The 21,013-nt window shown below is 37.0% G+C and overlaps 1 protein-coding gene across 5 annotated transcripts in view; it reads left to right on the forward strand.

Annotated features, from left to right (window-relative positions):
* Positions 1-21,013, forward strand: part of LOC131153535 (protein CHROMATIN REMODELING 20) — a 119,580-nt gene that overhangs the window by 29,670 nt on the left and 68,897 nt on the right. For 4 of the 5 annotated variants that reach the window (XM_058105887.1, XM_058105888.1, XM_058105889.1 and 1 more), the window contains 4 exons: positions 2,753-2,866; positions 18,745-18,828; positions 19,779-20,369; positions 20,680-20,969. In XM_058105887.1, coding sequence (XP_057961870.1) covers positions 2,753-2,866; positions 18,745-18,828; positions 19,779-20,369; positions 20,680-20,969 — 1,079 coding nt within the window. The remainder of the gene's footprint in view (positions 1-2,752; positions 2,867-18,744; positions 18,829-19,778; positions 20,370-20,679; positions 20,970-21,013) is intronic. The other variant, XM_058105890.1, reaches the window with a different exon arrangement.

Here is a 21,013-nt window from a genome sequence, read left to right on the forward strand (position 1 = left end):
TAGAATGTTATGCAGTGTGGCTGGCATATTGGTAAGAGCTTTTTGAGAAAAAGAAAGGTATGCAGTCCATAGAACTGTTCGAAAATGATTTTCTTGATTATTATGATGTGAGGGACTTAGGGTTACCCAACTTGTTCCTTTGGACTTTTTTTTAGGGGTGTACTCAGTTCTATTTGGTTTGGTCTGTGCTAAAAATTGAGCCGAAGTGATTGGTTCTCAGGATTTATGAACTTCCCTTAAACCGAGAACAGAAAATTATCATTAAAACTAATGGTTGGTACCAATTCAGTTTGGCTTCTTGATTGGTTCTTAGGTCGATATACTTAGAAATTTTAGACCACTTTTCAAGGCCCAAGGTGAAAAAATTTGCATCATATGTTAAGTGGTTTTTAGGTCTAAATAACTTAAAATTTTTAGAATACTTTTCAAGCCCCAAGGTGAAAAATTTGCATCATAAAATATTAAGCCACGGAGGCTGATTAGCCCATGGTGACTTCAGCCCAAAAAAGGCTCTAGTCCAAGCAGCCAGTGTTACAATTGTTGAGTTGGAGGGAGAGGGGCTGGTGTCTTTATGAAGTTCCCCCTCTTGTCGATGTGGGACAAGGGAGTATGTACAATAGCTATGAACCAGTAAGCAGTGTGAGAAAGGGTGGATGGGGGATGAGATTCCTTGTCCCACATTGTTAAAGTACCGATTCTGTTGCTACCATGGGATTTACGTGTAAGGAAGCGCAAAAGGGTTTTGAAATGAGGAATTGTTGAGTTGGAGGGAGAGGGGCTGGTGTCTTTATGAAGTTCCCTCTCTTGTCGATGTGGGACAAATGAATATGTACAATAGCTAGGAACCAGTAAGCAGTGTGAGAAAGGGTGGTTGGGGGATGAAATTCCTTGTCCCACATTGGTTAAAATACCGATTCTGTTGCTACCATGGGATTTACGTGTAAGGAAGCGCAAAAGGGTTTTGAAATGAGGAAACATATTGAAGAAATTCGAGATTCATCCATTGAAAAAACAAAAAAAATCTTGAGGGAGATTCAAAAGGGAGGGTTAAATACGGTGGTGGAGCCAATTGGTGAGAGGGCTAGTACCTGCAAGGATAGTAAGAGATGGGCTGCAGAGAGATTGTGACAGGGGCTTACTTTTGGATCAAATTTGGGTCGAGCATGGTTATTTTTCCGACTCTTCTTCTGATTGTCTTGGGGATTTATCTTATGTGCCGCTTCCTCCTCTAGAAGGGTTAGATGGTCTCAAAATTTTTGAGGGCAATGTACCTAATGAAGAGCGGGAAAAAGATAGAATTCTGCGTACTCCAGCTCAAGAAATTTCTGCGAAGGCCCTTCAAATTCAGAGTTTGTTGGATAACTTGGGCCTCAATTTGTCCAATCATGGAGGAAATGAAGTTAATTAGGCTTGATGGTGGTAAATCTAAGGTGAAGAAGGGTTGGAGGGAGTTAGTTAATTTGTAGTGCTTAGTGAACTATGATGAGAAGGGCTCAAAGAGGGGATCTCTTGGCTGATTTTATTTTCTGTTTTTAGTTAGTTTTTTTTTTAAAATTTTTTTCTTTTTGTTTCTTGATTTTTTTTTTGGTTGAGGATTTAGTATCGTCTTGCTGACTGTATATTCTCTCTTCATATATCATTTTTAAAAAATAAAAAAACATGGGATTTATGCAGTTGGTTGGATCATATAGATATACCTTCAACATAACATAGTTCTTTGAAAGGATCTCCTGAAAGTGAGAGGTGGCCACCTTCTGGCAGATGTCAGCAGTTCAGGTCTGCTTATCTCTAACTTGTGAGCTTAGCCAATAATAAGCTGTATAATGTGGTAACTGAGGCCTTATAAGTATTAGTAGCATGGTGAAAAATGTGTTCCTCGTCAGTAATATGCACACTCGTTGTAAATTGTAATACTTAATCATGAACCAACACGGGAATAAAATTATTTTACTTTGCTTAATAGTTAATACTTATAAATAAAATAAAAAATAAACAAAGTAGTAGATAAAGGGAATTCCTATATTAATTCCTTTTCCATTTTCTTGTTGTTGGATGTGTTTGTACACATATTCTCTTTGTTTCCCAAGAGTCTAGTGAGTTGCAGATGGAGTTCGAGTTTGGGGGGCTGTCGGTCCTCAATGAAATGGCTTCTCTCCATTCTGATCTAACGTGCATACATGCTGGGCCTCGGATTGTTGGCTGCCCATGGAGTTTCTGTTTGCACAGAATAAAATTGATGTTAAAAAAATATCTAGTAGTAATAGATAATCAAGTAATTTTAAAATTTTTTTGGTAGAAAAAGCATAATATTTTATTAAAAATTTGAATAAAAATAATTAATTATAATTCAGGTTTCCATCCCGTTAACTTGTGAAACTAAACCGAAACGAAACCAAGCAGTGTTAAAAAAAAAAAAAGAAATATCAAAACCAGAAAGTGAATGATATGGTTTTTGTCCAGATTTCAGTAATTTTTGTATATCTCTACTCCTAAGTTTGAGATAATCTGTTTTCTATGGATCAATTTCTCCTATGGTGTCATATTCCTTTTTGCATGAAAATGCTGAATGCTTAGGGTAGTTCTTCTTGCAAGAAACTTGTAGAATTATTTGTTCGTGCTTTTTTTACAACATAGTTGATTGTAGATGTGGAGATTTGTTTTTTTCCCCTACGAATGAGCTTATAACAAATGTGCGTCTTTTCTCTAAAAAATTAAAAAAATGTGTGTTTGCTTGTATTTTGACTATTTTCAGGTGGAGGAGATTGAGGATTTAGATGGCAATTCCAGTGATCCATTTGTTGCTGCTGCCATAGCTAATGAAAGAGAGCCAGATCTTTCAGAAGAACAAAGGAGAAACTTTAGAAGGGTCTGTCTATTCTTTACTTTTTTTTTTTTAATTTAAATTTCCTAATAAACAAGAAGAGATTTTGTCTAAGAATTTTTTTTTTTTCAAAAAAGAAAATAAGAAATCCCCCCATGAGAAGAAGAGAATTAAAAATAAGTACCTACAATCAAAATGACACCACCTTCCTTTCTTGTCTGATGTCTTAAAAGCATTCAGTTGCAAATGGGCAAGGTGATTCCTATGACGAAGAACATATGACCTTCCCTGTAAATATTCACACATTCCTTTCCAATCAGATTCCTCACAAAACTGCAAGATCCCACAACTTTACAAAACCATCTCCACCCTAAAGAAAACCTGTGATGGAAATAGTCAACAAATCCACCCTGATGTCGGGGCAAACCCATTTATCTCCAAATTGACCAAACAATCTTTTCCAAATTCTCCGAGGGAAAGATAAATACATCCAGAGGTATTGCCTTCAAAGGCCTCCTACTCTGCAATAGATTGATGTTAGCTCTATTATAAATAACCAACCAATAAAAGCCTTAATCTTAGAGGGGCTTTGGTTTTCTAAGTACTACAATGAAGAGGAAAAAACATAGAAATTCTAGTCAAATGCCCCAGAAAATTTTTTTACTAGAGTAGACCCACCTTGTCCCTTCTGTTTGGAAAATGACTTACCTCAAAGAACCCTCAGCAAATAAAGAGTTCCTTCCACCTCCCTATTATTTAGATACCAACAAAAATGGAAATCCCATGAAGTATTAAACCCATATGAGATAAGAAAGAATGCAATGACATTATGAACTGAGGAGATGCTTTAAATATGAGGAAAAGAGATGAAAAGCTAGAATCACCCATCCTGGTGTCTTCCGAAAATTGAACCTGAGACCCATCACCCGCAACATATTCAGTACAGGGAATAAGGAGAGAATAGTTCTTGCGTAATTCATCTCCAAGGATTCTCATTAGAACATCTTGTCCCCAAATTTGCGTTGCACCAGTTAATCTGCATGCCAAATTTACACTTTATGAGTTTATGCCAAAGTGAGTTCTCCTCTTAGCGAAACCGTCACAGCCATTTGTCGAATACAGCAGTGTTTTCACTATCTTAAAGATCGAAACCCCTTCCAACATATCTGCAAACAAGTAGATGTTTCAATTCTTGTGTACCCCTGACTAAATGAAATCTCTTATAATTTTTTCAATTTTCCTAGCAACCTATTCAGGAATTCTCAAAATAGACAAACAATAAAGTGGATACTAGCAAGAGAAGCTATAATGAGGGTGATATGACCACCTAGAGAAAATAAAGTACCCTTCATCCCATCCAAATGTCTCCACCTCTGTGATTCCTTTTCTTCTCTGAAGGTTTTAATTGATAAAGATTTGATTCTTTCTGTTCTCTGAATGTTGTTTTGGTTGTTTACAATGGCCAAATACCTTGCTCTTTCTACCTTGGTTAGGGTCCATGAGTTTTGTTTTCCTTTTAGTTAGTAAAGGGGGTTAGAGAGAGAAGCTTTTTGATTGGGGTATAGGGTGCTGGCATAACAAGGGGAAGATAAAGAACAACTTTTGGTTGGGGTAGCAAAAAAGGATTTTGACTTAACAGAAGTGAATTAAATTGGGGAAAATGATCTATGTAGCGAACCCAAATAGTATGGTTAATGCTTAGTTGTTATTTATGGTGTAGAGAAAAGTAAAAATTTGTACATGCAACATTAGTGAATACTTTAGCAAAAACAAAAGCAATATACTTACTGATAAATTTGGGGAAAATGATCTGTGTAGCGAGCCCAAATAGTATGGTTAATGCTTAGTTGTTATTATTGTTGTAGAGAAAAGTGCAAATTTATACATGCAACATAAGCGGAGACTTTGCTTTGCTAATTTTTGTGCCCTCTAGTTTTTTTTTTTCTTCTTTTTTTCATATTTGTTTGCCTTTTTTCTTCCTTGCATTGTTTAAAGTCTCTTCTTTTTCTTCTTCTGTGAAAAATATAGTTGAAAACATGTAGGTATATGTGCTCCTCAATGTGGCACAGCATCAAATTTTTTGCATGGTTGTGGGAGTTCTCTTTCGATGTTTTTGTGGTTTGATTTATCTGATCTTCAACCTGATTTTCTGGTTGTTTTTGCTTGATCTCTTGTATTTTTTGTTCTTCAGTTTTCTTTTCTTCCATGTTTTTTGTGTTTTTAAGAAGGATGTCTTGCCCTCCTTGCATATTCTTTCCTTTATAAATAAAGTTTTCTTTTCTTTCAGAAATAATTATGTGCTCCTTAGGGCTTGGATGAGCTTGAAAAAAATTAGTTTGAGCAGCATGTCTGTAGCTCCCCTTGATTTACCAGTCTTTTGCGGATGACGTGTTGGTATCTGGAGCCATTATTTGATAGATTCACTCGTTCTGGTCATGTTTTTAGCTTCATTCTGCAGTAATTTTGCCCCTTGGAATAATACTTATGGAGATTCTTGATGTAGTGTATGTATTTCTGTTTTCTGAAATTAAGGTGGGTTGCTTGAAAATTCTGATTCTCTTAGAAACATCAAGTATATGCCACTGCATTAAATAGGTTTCGTCTGTGTGGGAGCATTGTTTTCGATGACAAGACTGGGCATGCGTGAAAATTGTGGCTTTGGAGCTCATGGGTTACTTGGCAAAGTGGGTTTGTGCTTCCAAGATTAAATTATTAAAAAATCAATGCTTTTCGTTATTTTAGATGCTATTTTTTTTTTTTAAATGAGGAAGGGAGAATTAATTGAAGTTTTGTTAGTGATAAGGAGACTGGTTATTTAATTTTCATAAATATTTAGCTTGGGTTGGATGGTTTTAATTTGACCTTTTGGGTCATGCTTTGAATATAATTCTTGGAGGTTTCATTTGAGCCTTTCTAGTAGCTTAATTCCAGTGGTGTCGTCATTAAGTAGTGGTGGCGGATGTCAGCAGTGATTAATTTATTAGTTCCCGCAGTAGCTTGTGGTTAACCATTGTGTCATGGACCCCCAATTTAAACTCAATTAACGGGCTGCGCGGCACTCGTCGAGGCTGCCCCTTGATAGAGTCTACCAATAACTACATGTTCAATTTGGCTATCATGAACACCCAAGAGGTTTTCGGAAGCCATTCATAGTCATGCAATATCAGTTCCAACAATAATGAATTCATGAAGACAAGCGACCTTCATACTCAATGACATGTGGAACTAGTTGTTATATTCAATCAACAAGACAACCACACTAGCCATCATCCGAGTAATTCAACATCCAGTATAAAAATCCCTGGCGAGGGGAAGTGAAAACATCTCTACTCCCCATTTAACCGAGGTCACACTGTCAAGCCCTAACATTCTCCCCTCACCCACTCTATCGATGACCTCGTCGATGTATTTGTAAGAAGACTTCCCACTTTTGTTGTGGATGACCTTCGTCATTGACTACATGTCTATAGGGTTATACTCTATGTATTTAGTCTCTACTCTATATGACTCATCCACAGTATGAGAGAGATACAATCATTGACTTGTAAAGAACTGAAAAGGGATACAACTCATCCACTGTGCGAAGTAACTACAACAATTGGCTGGTAAAGGACTGAAAAGGATATGACTCATCAATTGTGTGAGATAACTGTGGCAACTGATAGTTAAGGATCTGAAAAAGGATACGACTCATTGACTATGTGACATAGCTACGACAATTGACAGGTAAAGAACTGAAAAGGCATACGACTCATCCATTCCAGTTGGTTGTCTTTCGGGTATTGAAATCTACCGAATCTCGTATCATACCATCGTTCAAGTCATTAGAGGCTTCCAAGTCTCTATATTAACTTGATCAAAGCGTGCAACGTTCACCTTGCCTACCCTTTTCGTGCTTTGGCGTGTCACCCTGCCTGCTTTCCTTAGTACTTTGGCGTGAACTATGATCCTTTCCCTGCCATACGAGCCAAAGCATGCATCGTTCACTTTGCCAACCCTTTAGCGCATGGTGTGACACCCTACCTACTTTCCTGGGTGCTAGGTGTGAACCATTATCCTTTCTCTGCCATGTTGACTTACCAGAGCATGCAACGTTCACCTGGCCAACCCCCTTAGCACTTCGCATGACACCTTGCCTACTTTCCTGGGTGCTCGGCGGGAACCATTACCATCTCTCTATAGTCGTAGTGGAGGTCCTCTGCTCGCTTACCCATTAAATTGGCATGGATTCTTTTCCCATCCTCTATATGCGCAACATAAGTAATGATCTCAATTCACTCCTGTAGGGAGGCCTCAAGCTCTATTGGCTCAACCCCTTGGGATTATGAATTTCATTTGACCTCAATGTCTTTCAGCCTATTCAAGGCTTCCGACAGTTCAATATTCTCTGATAGACCTCAAGCTCTATTGTTTTGTAGGGAGGCCTCAAGCTCTATTGGCTCTACCCGTTGGGATCATGGATGACATTGCACCGGCGATGTGATTCAGCCTACTCAAGGCTTCCAATAACTCAATATTCTCTAGCAGACCTCAAGCTCTATTGGTTTGCTTCCCGTAGGGAGGCCTTAAGCTCTTTTGGCACTACCCCTTGGGATGATGGATGGTATCAATCATGCCCTCGATGTGTTTCAGCCTACTCAAAGTGACAACTCAATACTTTCTAGCAAACCTCAAGCTCTATTGGTCTGCTTCCCATAGGGAGGCCTCAAGCTTAATTGGCACTACCCCTTGGGATTATGTATGGAATCACGCTCTCGATAAGTTTCTGACTGCTCAATCCTCCTTTTCGAATACTGCAAGCTTTGTTTGTCTTTCTCCTTCATGTGATGGGAGATGGCATCATGCCGTCAATGTATGTGAACCTATTCTCAAGGATTTCAACTACTCCATACCAGGCATTCTTATACATGGAGTGACTTACTCAAGTTCCACGAGTCTGTTTTCAGAATCAATTTTCTCTTTGGCGGCCTCAAACTGTATTGGTACGCCTTTCTCGAGTCATCCCTTGCCTCTCATGCACATTGTCCCGTTTTAACAAAATTTTAAATCATGAGTTTTCAACTCATAGTGTTCACGCACACTGGGCTCATGCACATCGTGCTCTGATACCAACTGTCATGGACGCCCAATTTAAACTCAATTAACGGGCCGCGCGACACTTGTCGAGGCTATCCCTCGATAAAGTCAGCCAATAACTACATGTTCAATCCGGCTGTCATGAACACTCGAGAGGTTTTCAGAAACCATTCATAGTCATGAAATATCAGTTCCAACAATAATGAATTCATGAAGACAAGCGACCATCATACTCAATGACATGTGGAACTAGTTATTATATTCAATCAACAAGACAACCGCACAAGCCATCATCTGAGTAATTCAACATCCAGTATAAAAATCCCTGGCGAGGGCAAGTGAAGACATCTCTCCTCCCCATTTAACCATGGTCACACTGTCAAGCCCTAACACATTGCTTAAGTTTTTGTACAATTACTGAATTTGTTTATCTCAGATACTATTTCTCCTACTCTATTTGCAGATCTATGGGTGATAAATTATTGTGGAGAGCATGGTTTGAACTCATCTCCCTCCACTGGTGACCTATAAAAAAAGTCTTGATTGCAATTTTGATCATTAATGAATTTGGAAGATTCTAGTGCTTTAGCATGGAAGGTTCTAGGATCTTTATATATTTGGTATACTCATCATCATAACCTTGGTTGGCAATGCCTAGAGCCTCTACGGGCATAGATTCCTAGTGGGGTCACTATCAAGGTTGTGTTTAATCCTTCGAACTGAGATTGAAGCATCTATTGGTTGTTGAGAAATACAAATAACTCTATTGAGTTGATAATATTTAATATTTTTCTTCTTTTTCCTATGAATTTTGTTAGAATAACATTGTGACCTAGAGAAATATTTATGCATGCTTATGTGTAAATCTTTGAATGTTTAAGAATATCGGATTTTAGATCATAATTGGGCTGGCAATCAATATGATTGAAAGTTTAAATCTTGATACTTTAAATTATCAAGAAAAGAATATCAATATGTTAGTAGTGTTTGAGAAACTCTTGATATGATTTGAGTTCAAAGCAAAACGTTTTGGTAAGACCAAGGGCTATGAGCTCAAGGTATGGTTCATTCAGCCAGTGATGTGGGTGCATTGAAGCACTTGTACTTGGGATTCTAGAAGTTTAGTCGTGCAGCAAGCACATGGTTCTGATATCAAGTCAATATTTGTAAGGTGCAAAGCAAGGGAGAAGCAAGCAACCAGAATAAAAAATTAGTTTCAAGGAACACACATGCTACTCTATTATGTTCTTTCCTGGGGAAGTGATTCCTGCCCTTCATATATGGCACTTTTACTGCTATCCTGTACCAAGACGAGACACTTTTTCTTGAAGTGTGTACAAGTACATGCGTGCAATTCTTTTGTCTTTTCTTTTTAGTATTCCTATTTAATTTTTGTCTATTTTTAAAATTCCTGTTGGGTGGCTAGGATTATTGAAAGAATCATGAGACTTTCTTTGTTCGGGGGTGGGTGGGGGAGGATCAGTTGGTTAGCTGGGAGGTGGTGTGTAGGTCTAAGAAAAGGGGGTTTTGGGTCTAGGGAAATTGGTGTGTAAAAACATTGGCTTAATAAGTAAATGGTTATGAAGGTTTCATTTAGAGAACTCACTTTTCCATAAAGTAACTAAAGTAAATTTGGCGTGCAAGGAAATGGATGGGATTCTAATGTAGGTTTTGGATCTTCTTGTGTGAGTCCTTGGATATATATTTATATATCAGCTTTATCCACATTTTATTCCTAGTGCCAAATTAGAGGCAGCCAATGGAATTAGTATTTGTTTTCAGGAAGACCCTTGGGCGGAGGATTAGGCTCTTTTCATGTTTCTTTGTATGTATAGTCTTTCTTCATTATATAACGTCCCTATTTCTTCCCTTTTTGTCCTAATGGGGAGAATTTTTCGTGGGATTTTCATTTCCATAGTTCTTTAAATAATAGAGAGGTGGAGGAGCTTGCGTCTTTGTTGAGTTTATTGGAGGGCTTGCTGCCCTTCCAATAGGGAGGATGAGAGGAAGTGGGTGGTGGAGTCTTTAGGAGAATTTTCTTGCAATTCTTTCTTTGAGCTATTGATCCGAGAGAATGTGTCCTTGTCTTTCTTCATATGATTTGGAAGGCCAAATTTCCCTTTAAAGTTAAGGCTATTATTTGGTTGGCTGTTCTTAACAGAGCTAACAAGTTAACACTAACAATCTGTTGCAGAGTAAGAGGCCTTCTGAAGCATTATCTTTGGATGCATGTGTTCTTTGCTTTGATATTTCTGGAATCTGCCCTTTATTTGTTTATGCATTTTTCTCTCTCTTGTAGGATTTGGATAAAGTTGCGTTTCATTGGTTGGTTGTGGATGAGTAGACCTTTGAAGGCTTTATCTCCTGACATTTGCATGCTTTGTTTTGATTGTTCAGAATCAGTTTCTCATCTTTTCTTGCATTGCGATTTTTCATGGAAGGTTTGGAATAAGCTATTCAATTAGTTTGGAGAAAGCTAGGTTTGTCAGAGAACAGTGGAGGAGTTCTTGGCAATATCTTTTGTGGGGTTTGGGAAGAGGAAGGAAGGTATTGCTTTGTGGAATTGTGCTTTATTTGCAGTGTTATGGGGCTTGTGGAAAGAATGTAATTTTACGTATTTTTTCAGGGAAGAAGATTCCATATTGGTTTGTGTGGAAAAGGTGATTTTTATGGCTTCTTTGTGGTGTGTGGGCATCAGAAATTTGAATGGCATGTGTTTAACAGATGTTCAGCGGGACTGGAAGTCCTTTCTGAGGGCGTGCTGAATTGATTTTCCTTTTTATGTTTTTGTTTTCTGGGGATTCCCTGATTTCGTTTAGGAGATCTCTTCTCTCCTGATTGTACATTCTTCCTTTATCTAATGAATTTCTTTTTCTATATAAAAAAGGGTTTGCCTAGAGTCTGCGGAGGATATGCTGGCTATTTATTTTTGGGATTCAGAAGGAGCAATGAGAAGACTCCTCTATGGAGATGTGGCTTATTTGCTGTGTTGTGCGGTATTTGGATGGAAAGGAATACTTGCATTTTCAAGGGGAAGAAGACTCCTTGGCTTTTCATGTTGGAATAAGATTCAGTATTTGGCTTCTTTATGGGCAGTTTCAGGGGATTATGTCTTGAAGATGTTCCGTGTGATTGGACAGCTGTTTTATGTTAGTTGTTTTGTTTTCCTACTTTAATTTTCCTCTTTTTTTTTTTAGGATTACTTATTCTCCTCTATTGTACTCTGATTCTCTAGTAATATACTTCTTTAGTGTTAAAAAAGCCACTAATTAGTTTTCTTTTTGAAAAAAAATTGTTTTCTTACACTTAAAGGAATTGTGTTCATTTTCTGACAACGAAAAAAAAAAAAAGATTATTTCATTAGAGAGGAAGAATGTACAAAAAAGGAGAATAAGAAATCCTCCTAGTCAAAACCAAAAAAAAAAAAAAGAAACAAAGAAAAAAAGAAAAACAAGAAAAGAAAAACAAGAAAAGTGGAAAAAAGGAGGAGGAAACATCAATGAGAAGCACCCTCCATTTTAGACCTACACTCTACTTCCCAACTAACCAAATGACTCCTCGCCCCACCCTCCCCCAAGACGCACACCAAACAAACCCAGACCAAAGAACGATGTGTGACAGATAAGGAGGCCATACAAAGCCCTTAGTCCAGACTTTTGCATGCAGTGCTGCAATTCAAACAAGACATATAGCCATATTTACCCTCATTGTAAGGTTGTGAGATGCATGTGAATAATTAGTTTTTATATTTTAGATTAGGTAACTCTGGAAACTATTCATGACTTTTCAATGGTGAAGTTTTGGGTTTTGGGAAGAATAAAAGAGGAAGGATCTTTTGAAACTGTGCAGTTTTTACAACGCTGTTGTTGATTTGGCTTGAAAGGAATGCTAGGATCTTCATAGATTAGAAGATTTCTCCAAATTTGATTTTGGATATGGTTACTTTTATTTTTGCTTCTTTTTGGGGTCTCTAGGGGGTTCTAACTCTGTCCGATATCCAAAGGATTGGAAGTCAGCTTTGATGCAATTGTTTTTCAGTTTGCTTGTTTTCTGCTTCTTTCTGCGAGAATTTCTTATCCTATGTCCATTTTAATTATTTCTTCTCATTAATAGATTTATTTTGTTATCCAAAAGAAAATCTCTGATAATTTTATCAAGCTTACTAGCTTTGTGTACTGAAATCCTAAAGATAACAAGTTTTAAGAAGGGATACGAGTAAGACGAGCCTGAATAAGTGTAATGTGACCCTCATGGTAGAAATAACAGTCCTTTCCACTCATCTAAATGTTTACACTCTCTCCACCATTGGGTCCCCAAAACCCACCGACCTAGGACTGCTATCCAAAGGGACTCCTTAATAAGATAAATGCCAATCCAAAATACCACAACCTGCTAACCAAGCCAACTTCCTAGATCTACTGTCATTCAAATAAATAGTAGCGGCAATAACTCACTTACCTAAGTTAATTTTAAGCCCAAAGACCTGCTCAAATTTATAAAGACCCATTCAAAAACTTGAAGGCTAACAATATTTAAAAAAAGAACTGTAAATATCCTACAAATATAGTATCATAGGAAAATTGAAGATGGGAAACAACCATTTACTCTGTCTCCACTACCAAACCTTTCACCAACCCCTTGACCATTCATCTTAAAACATCATCTACTAGCACAAACAAAGATAGGGAGAGCTGATCCCTCTTGTCTTCCACCCCTTGGTGCACTAAACTAGGATTTAGGTTCACCATTCACTATAATAGAGAAGAAAATGTTAGACATGCAACACCTCATTGGAGAAGAATGTCCTTACAGTTCAGGTTTCTAGGGTTTCAGATGGAGCTTGGAAGCTAGCAGATGCGGCTAGGGTTGTTCTTGGGGAAGATGAGACCAAGAATATTGGGCTGGGAAGTTTTGTATTCGTCTTGGACCTAGGCTAGGTGATTGAAAAGGAGCAGTTTCTTTTTTTAACTATGTTGGGTCAACTTATTGAGCAGGCCCATAGTCTTGCTAAAAACGAATTGGGCCGTCCTTTTGGAAACAAAGGAAGTTTCCTCTGAGTTGGATCATTCTCAGATGGGCCAGTCCATCAAACAGGTCCATTTTTTTTAATAATGTGGATCGGACCCAAGAGGCTGGTGAAAATGCTCAAGGAACTGTTCAGTTCTCAAATAATGCCCAAGAGGTGCTTTCCAATGGAGTTTCTAAAACCAGGGATGTTTGCTTGGGCATAATGGATTAAAAAAAAAGAGCACTTGTGTGCTGTTACTGAAGGATCTTCTCAGCCAGAGCAGCAGCCACCAGTAGTGGGAGGCCAAATTGTGGAAGAACAATAGTGTCTTGCATTCCAAACCCAGAATTTCCCCATTAAATGGCTGTAGGAAGATAAGTGACATAACAGGTTGCTGTCTTCCAAGCTGATTCTGGGTACAAATTCTACCCTGCAATGCTCACTTTCTAAGCAGATTTTTGATGGCCAGAGGCCATTTTCATTAGATAGAAGCAGTAGTACTGAAAGGGTTAAAGAGAAATAGGTGACGAAGGAAAGTCTTGTTTCAAGCTATTTGGGAGTTTTGGTTGATGGTTGTGTTCTGGAACAAGAAGTTGCTGTAGCAGAGGTTTACAAAGGTTATCGTGTTTTTGGTAGGATATCTGATGCCTCAGACCTCAAAGCAAAGAGATGTAACAATCCCAAGGCTTATACTTGTTGGCAAGGTCTTAAATTTCGATTTCGACTCAAATTTCGAAGCTTCAAAAGAACGGAAATTTCGATTTCGATTTGAAAAAATAACGGAAACTAGTAAAGCATGGAATTCTTTGTGAAACTTTAGAAATGGTTAACAAATATAATAATATAAGTTTTAAGACTAATATATTACAAATTAAATACATCTATGTTTTGTATAGGGTGGAAAAGTTGTAAAATAGTATGTGTATCAAACATGTTTGTAAGATAATGTACATTAAACAGATTCAGTTAATGCAAATGAAATTCATAATTCATTTAAATATTATTTATTATACAAATATTGATAATTTAGACATGAATGGTTAAATAAAATATTACTATAAGTTTATTTTTTCATATAATTTCAAAAGTACTTGTGGTAACCTTTTGTTTCAATAAAATAAATTAAAAGAGAAATTTCACTTCAGTCTTGAATCTCTCGTTTGAATTTCGACGAAATTTCATTGTATAGTTAAAATTCGACAAATTTCGCTAAAATTTCGAGGTTTCGATAAATTTCGAGGTTTCGATAAATTTCGGATGATTTGTTGAGATTTCGACGGAAATTATGCAAGACGGAAATCGACTGACATTTTGATTTCTAGGGTGACAAAAATCGGAAATTTTGACGGAAATTTCGACAATTTTGTGGAAATTTAAGACCATGCTTGTTGGAAGATTGTGCAGATGGGTGTGGATATGAAAAAATTCTCTGAAGAAAAAAAAGGCGCACTCTGGTGAGGTAGTGCCAAAGATTTTAAGGAGGAATTTAGAAGGAGAGTTAGTTGTTGTGGAAAACATAAATGCTAAGAAAAAGGTAGACAATTCTTGTGATGGGGTTAGCAAAGGAAAGGAGGTAATGAAATGGGAGGATTTATCAGATAATGAAAGCGATGGTCTTAGTGAGTTTGAGTGTGGTGGGTGTTTACTGTTGAATGAAATTAGGGAACAATATGGATAAGTTTCTAACTCAATGACATTTTAGGGGACTTATCATATGTACACCCAACCCCTTTGGAAGGATTTTGTGGGGGAGGGTCTCTATATTTGAAAATGAGAATTTGGGTAATGAGCTGCAGCGCAAGGATAGTATTTTACCAACACCAGTGTAGGAGATTTAAAAGGATTTGAAATTTAAGAACTCATGGATTTATTGGAGTTAAATTTTTGTGATTTTGGGGGAAATGAAGTGCGTTTTGACAGGTATAAAAACAGTGCTAAAAAGGGTCAAAGGAGTTGGCTAACTTGAAGAGTTCAGTGAGGGGGTTCCTTTTTTGACTATTAATTTTCATTTTTCAATTTTATTTTATTTTTTCATTTATTTTTAGAGATTTCTCGTTCTCGATTGTTGTAATTTCTGTCTCTATCTAATATGCCTTCTTTTATTATTAAAAAAAAAACATGCAACCTTTCATCCAAGAATGCCACCTCTCCCAAACCCCTTTCTAACAAAAATGTTATTTAACGAATTCCAACTAACCCTATCATAAGCTTTTTGAAAGTCCAATTTAACAATAACCTTCCTTTTTTTTTGTCCTCTTTTGGACATCCTCCACTACCTCTTTAGCAACCAGAATAGCATCCACAAACAGCCTACCCCACAAATGCGTTTTGAGCCTTAGGAATAGTATTATGAAGCACAACACTCAAACCTATTAGCTAGAACAACACCTACTACTCTTTGGATGTGTTGGGGGTATTTCTTATTTGCCCTCTTCTCCGCTTGAAGGTTTAGAGGATGTTTCAATCTTTGAGTGGGGTTGGGTGAGAATATGATTGTGACTTGTGAGTTATTAGTGTAAGATGAGATACTACCTATTCTTGTGGAAGATTAGTGAGCTGAATATTGCTGTGAGTAATCAAGTTAAGGACGGGAAATTATGTACTCCTATGGAGAAGATTAGTGAAAAGGATGTTGCTGTTTATAATCCTTTAGAATGGGGCTGTGGATGGCTGATCATGGTGGGTATGAGGTTTGATCAGATGGAGCTAAAAGTAAATCAAAGGTCAGCGGAAACTAGCAAGGATTCTATCAATTATGAAGGGAAGGGTTTAAATAGAGAGTTTTTTAAATTAGGTTTATTTTGTTTTTTATTTTTTTTTTCTAGGTTTTTTTTAATCTCTATTTTTTGGGGTTTTGAGGATCTTTTGTCCTCGCTTGTATCTTCCTCTATTCTCTCTCTTAATATACTTCTTTTGCTATAAGAAAAATCTTATATACGCTAGATATTTAATTGATAAGTCTACAATCAACAAAATTAATAAATCTACTCTTCTGAGGCACCAAAGTGGTGAATGTGGAATTGATGCTCTTATGAGAATCCCATTCTAGTAAAGCTCATTAAAAACCTTAAGCAAATCCCCCTTTATCACATCCCAACAATCTGGAGAAAAAAACTTATATGGACTTCGAGCCTTGCCACTTTCCATCCCACATTAACTATCACTTCCTCCTCAAAGGGTCTTTTCCAACTAGGATATTGGATCTCCATAAACAGGGTTCCAATCTAATCCCTCAATCATATGCCTGCAAATGTCCTCCTTAGCATAGAGGTTGAAGTGATCTTAGATGCAATCAAACAAGGATTAGAAATAACCTCACCCTATCCAAATGCAATTCCCTAGAAAGGTTCTTTTGTGCCTTCCCATTAGCTAACCTATGAAAAAATTTTGAATTAGGATCACCCCCTTTAATCCATTCAAATTTTCATTTAAATTTAGTCTTTGGTTTCCAATTTCTAACTTCTTTAGAATATTAAATCCTCCAACTCTTTTTTCTACGAAACCAATTAACCCCTTACTCTTAGAAAGACTATCGTCTTCATCTTTTCTATTTGGACGATCCAAATCACTGTAAGTGATAGCCTTCCTAATCCTAATATGACCAAACACCCCTCAATTCCCATTTTTCTAGGTCTCTTTAAAGACGATTGATCCATTGTCCTTGTTCTTGTTTGTGTTGTAATTGATGTTATTAGTAGATTGATAGGGCTTTTGATAGAGGGGTTATAAAATGAAATGTGGTGGGAAATGAGAGGGTTGTGGTGTGTTGTGATGACACTCTTTTTATTAGTGTGTCATAGGGAATTTTTTTAAATGTGGTTAACATTTACATTTTTTTGAGTGTGTTGAAGGGTTAAAAGTAAATTTTGGAAAGAGTGGGATAGCAGGTGTTAATGTGGGAGTTGCTAGTTCTTTGGAGTTGGCTTCTTTAGCTGGGTGTGTTATCCTAGATTGGCCTTCGACTTACGGGTTCCTTTGGATGGTAATCATCGGTCGGTTAGTTTTGGTGCTCCTGTGATGGAGAAGGTGGTTAAGCATCTGGATGGGTGGAAGAGTGCTTTTTTTTTTTTTTTTTCCTTCCTTTAGGTGGTGTTATGACTCTTATTTAATCTTGCCTTTCTAGTTTACCTTTGTATTTTTGGTACATATTTAGAGTTCCTATAGGAGTAGCAAGGACTGTGAAGAGAATCATGAGAGAATTTCTTTGGTTCGTCGGGGAAAAGAAAGATCATTAGGTTAGTTGTGAGGTGGTGTGTAGGTCAAAAAAGGTAGGGGGTCGGGTCTAGGGAAATTGGTGTCAAAAACATCGCTTTGATGAGTAAGTGGCTATGGAGGGTTTCCTTAAGCGAACTCATTTTGGAACAATGTAATTAGAAGTGAGTTTGGCATACAGGAAAATGGATAGGATGCTAATGTGGGTTTTTGATCTTCTTTTGAAAGTCCTTGGAGATGCATATAACAGCTTTACCAACGTTTTATTCTTAGTTCCAAATTTGGTTTGGGTAATGGGCTTCATGCTTGTTCATGCAGAGATCCATGGGCAGGAGATTCTGCTCTTGTCTTGCCTTTTGCTTCGTTTTTATAGTCTTTCTTCATTACATGATGGTTCAGTTCTTTTTTCCTTTCTAATGGGCAGGAATTTTGTGGGATTTCCATTTCCATAGGTCTTTGAATGATAGAGTGGTGAAGGAGCTATCGTCTTTGCTGTGTTTTTTGAAGGGTTGCTGCCCCTTCCAATAGGGTGCATGTAAGGAAGTGGTTGCTGAATTTTTTGGGACTTCTCTTGCAAATCCTTCTTTGAGTTTTTAATACGGGAGAACTTTTCTTTTTCTCTCTGTCATAGTATTTGGTAGGCAAACATTCCCCCCATAAATTAAGGCTTTTATTTGGTTGTAATACAGTTAACACTTCCTTGCAGAGTAAAGGCCTTCTAAGGCAATATCTCTGGATGTCTGCATTCTTTGCTTTGATCGTTCTGAATCCGTCTATCATTCATGTATTGTCCTTTCTCTTGCAGGGTATGGAACAAGATTTTTGGTTTTATTGGGGAAAACTGGGTTTGTCCAGGGTTGGTGGAGGATATGTTGGCCGTTTCCTTTTTTGATGTTTGATAGGAGTGAAGACAGTTAAGCATTATGTAGGGGTGGGTGTATAATTTTTGTTGGGTATTTGTAAGGAAAGGAATTCTCACCTTTTAAGGGAAGAAGACTTCTTGGTTTTCTGTTTGGCATTAGATTTAATATTGTGCTTCTTTATATGCTGTTGCTACATGTTGTTTCAAGGGGATGTGTTTTGAGGATGTTCAGCTCGATTGGTTGGCTATTCTGTTTGTAATGTTTTTTCTTTTGTTTTTTCTGTTTGCTGTATAAAGTGGATTCCTTTTTCTCATTCTTTGTATATTATTTATTTCTTAATATTATTCTACTTTTTCTAACACACATACACACACGTGCAAATGTGCAAGTTAATGATTCATTCGCATGGAAGGGAAATTCGTATTTTTGTAACCAAATTTTTAATGTGGCAAATCTGATCTATCTCCAAGTTTTGTTTGTTTGTTTGTTTGTTTTTTTTTTTTCTCGGGGACTACAGCAGCTTATTCTTGTTAAGGTCTTGAAGCATAAGATGGATCTGTCTGTCGCACACTGTTACTTTGTGTAAATTTAATGACACGTGACAGTCTGCATTTTGCATGATTTGGTTTTGTTGTTTATTGGTAAAAATTCTGTTTGGTAGCTATTTGGTAGCCATTCTAAATAATTCTAAGCTTTCTGTTATTATCTGTTTAAACTGCATTAATTTTATGGGGCTCATTATTCATAAGTATTTTCTTTTACAGGTCAAGGAGGAAGATGATGCAAATATTCATCGGAAGCTTCATCTTCATTTGAAACGGAGGAGACATAGTAGTAAAATTAAAAAGGTGGATTCTTTCTGCTTTTGGTAGACATGACTCTTTTCCTCCCGTTGTCTCAGATTGAAATATGCTGAAAGATTTCATTTCAGTAATCTACCTGTTTCATCATTAGTTTTTTTGCCATTAGACTTTGTTTCATTTTTGCCACGCTCCCTCTTTCTGCAAAATTTTTTGGTGGGTGGGCCTTCAAGGATATGTAAGGTGTGTTCTGATGCCCTCTTAGAATTGTTTAGTTCGTATTACTCTCATTTTGCAAGAAGTTGTTTCCATGCCTTGAACCTGTGATCTCGAGGTCACACAGCAGCAACTCTACTGTTGCACCAAGGCTCCCCTTCTTTAGTTCATGATTTGAATGCTAACTTGTATTTAACCTTCTTTCTTGTGAATTGTCATTTAATTGGAAATTGAGAACTATTGCTAGCTCCTCATAATCCACCAAAAGTTGATTGAAAATGAACATGCATATTTTTTCATTGTGTGTGTGTGTGTAATATTAAAAATATCTATTGAATTTAATGGTTTACAAGTAAAACATTTTGATTTGATTTGAATAAATTTTTTTTTGAATATTTGTAAATTTTTTGTGTGTTTGTACGCATCACACCCAGATAGAACAATTATGATGTAGAGGCTTGGTGATATAATCTTAGATAATGCTATAGAAGAAATTGCATTTGTGATAGTTGCTTTTAGATATTACAAATAACATCATTTATGTCAGAGGAAAAGTTCAATAAATTTGTAGAAGTTATATTGTTTCATTTTTCATTGATATGCATTGTAGTGAATCGATGTTGCCTGTCCTATCTTTGTCATGGATATGTCTGTCATTCAATGTTGTTATTGTTCGATACTGATGCTTCAACTTAGCTGGTTTTATCCCCTATTTTTTTTATATATATATATATATATATATATTTATTTATTTATTTTTTGTGGTTCTATTTTTGAATTAGGAGCACGAAGTTTTCCCCACTGGGCAGACAATGGAAGGCAATTTAAATGTTTCCACGCAGTTGGGTGACGACTCTGCCCGTGTCCCAGGTGACAAAACCTGTGAAGCTAATGATGGTTTGCAGAAAGATAAGCAAGTGAATCCTAAAGCTGATGTTCTTGAAAATGTTGAAACTTCTGATCTTGAAGCACAAAAACCATTGAGCAATGGTACTGTCTCGGTAAACTGCGAGTCTGCTTTACCTGATTTAAGTGAATGCAGGGGGTTGAAGCGTTCATGTGATGGTGATGACACAGGCGTTGATATTAAGAAGTGCAAGACTGTTTTAATAGATGGTGAGGATGAAGCTCATGGGGGGGAGAACAATTCTGCTTCACCTGTATGTAATGTGACTAAAATGGAGGATCAATTTTTGCAAGAAAATGGAGGGGCTTATGTCAGTGCTGATAATCTTTCTTCACGGTGTCCGAATGAGGAATTCCATTGCACTGCTTGTAATAAGGTGGTTGTTGAAGTGCACCAACATCCACTTTTGAAAGTAATTATTTGCAAAGATTGTAAATGTCTAATGGAAGCTAAAATGTATATGAAGGTATGTGCTGACTTTTTTGTAGCTGTAAGGAAGTTGATTATGAAATTTTAGCAGTTATAAAGAGCACTAGACTGAATATAGTTTCAAAATATGTTGGATTGTTGTTCGTTGAAATATAAATCATCCATCTTTTTGACTCATCTAACTACTTATGACAAATTATGTTCTTTTGTATGAGATACTGATTATCTCAACCAAGAGATCATTAAACTGTTTCATTTGGCCCTAGATGTTTCTTTGGAATGGTATTTTTAATGTTTCTTATTGAGTGTCTTAGTTTATACTTTGTAATGACATGATGCTGTTGCAGGATCCCGATTGCTCTGAGTGCTACTGTGGGTGGTGTGGAAGGAGCTCCGATTTAATTAGTTGTAAGTCGTGTAAAACATTATTCTGTGCAACTTGTATAAAAAGGAATGTTGGTGAAGAATTTGTGTCAGGAGAACAGGCTGGTAGCTGGAAATGTTGTTGCTGTTCTCCAAATCTCTTGAAACAGTTGACATTGGAATTACATAAAGCCCTGGGATCTGGGGTGTTGGTTGTTTCCAGCTCGGACAGTGAGTCAGATAATTCAGATGCCGATATCAATGTTCCGATCAGGTAAATTGCAATTTTTTATAAGATTGGGGCATTGCACTGATTTG

This window comes from Malania oleifera, chromosome 4, assembly GCF_029873635.1.
Source record: "Malania oleifera isolate guangnan ecotype guangnan chromosome 4, ASM2987363v1, whole genome shotgun sequence".
Classification (NCBI taxonomy): Eukaryota; Viridiplantae; Streptophyta; class Magnoliopsida; order Santalales; family Ximeniaceae; genus Malania; species Malania oleifera.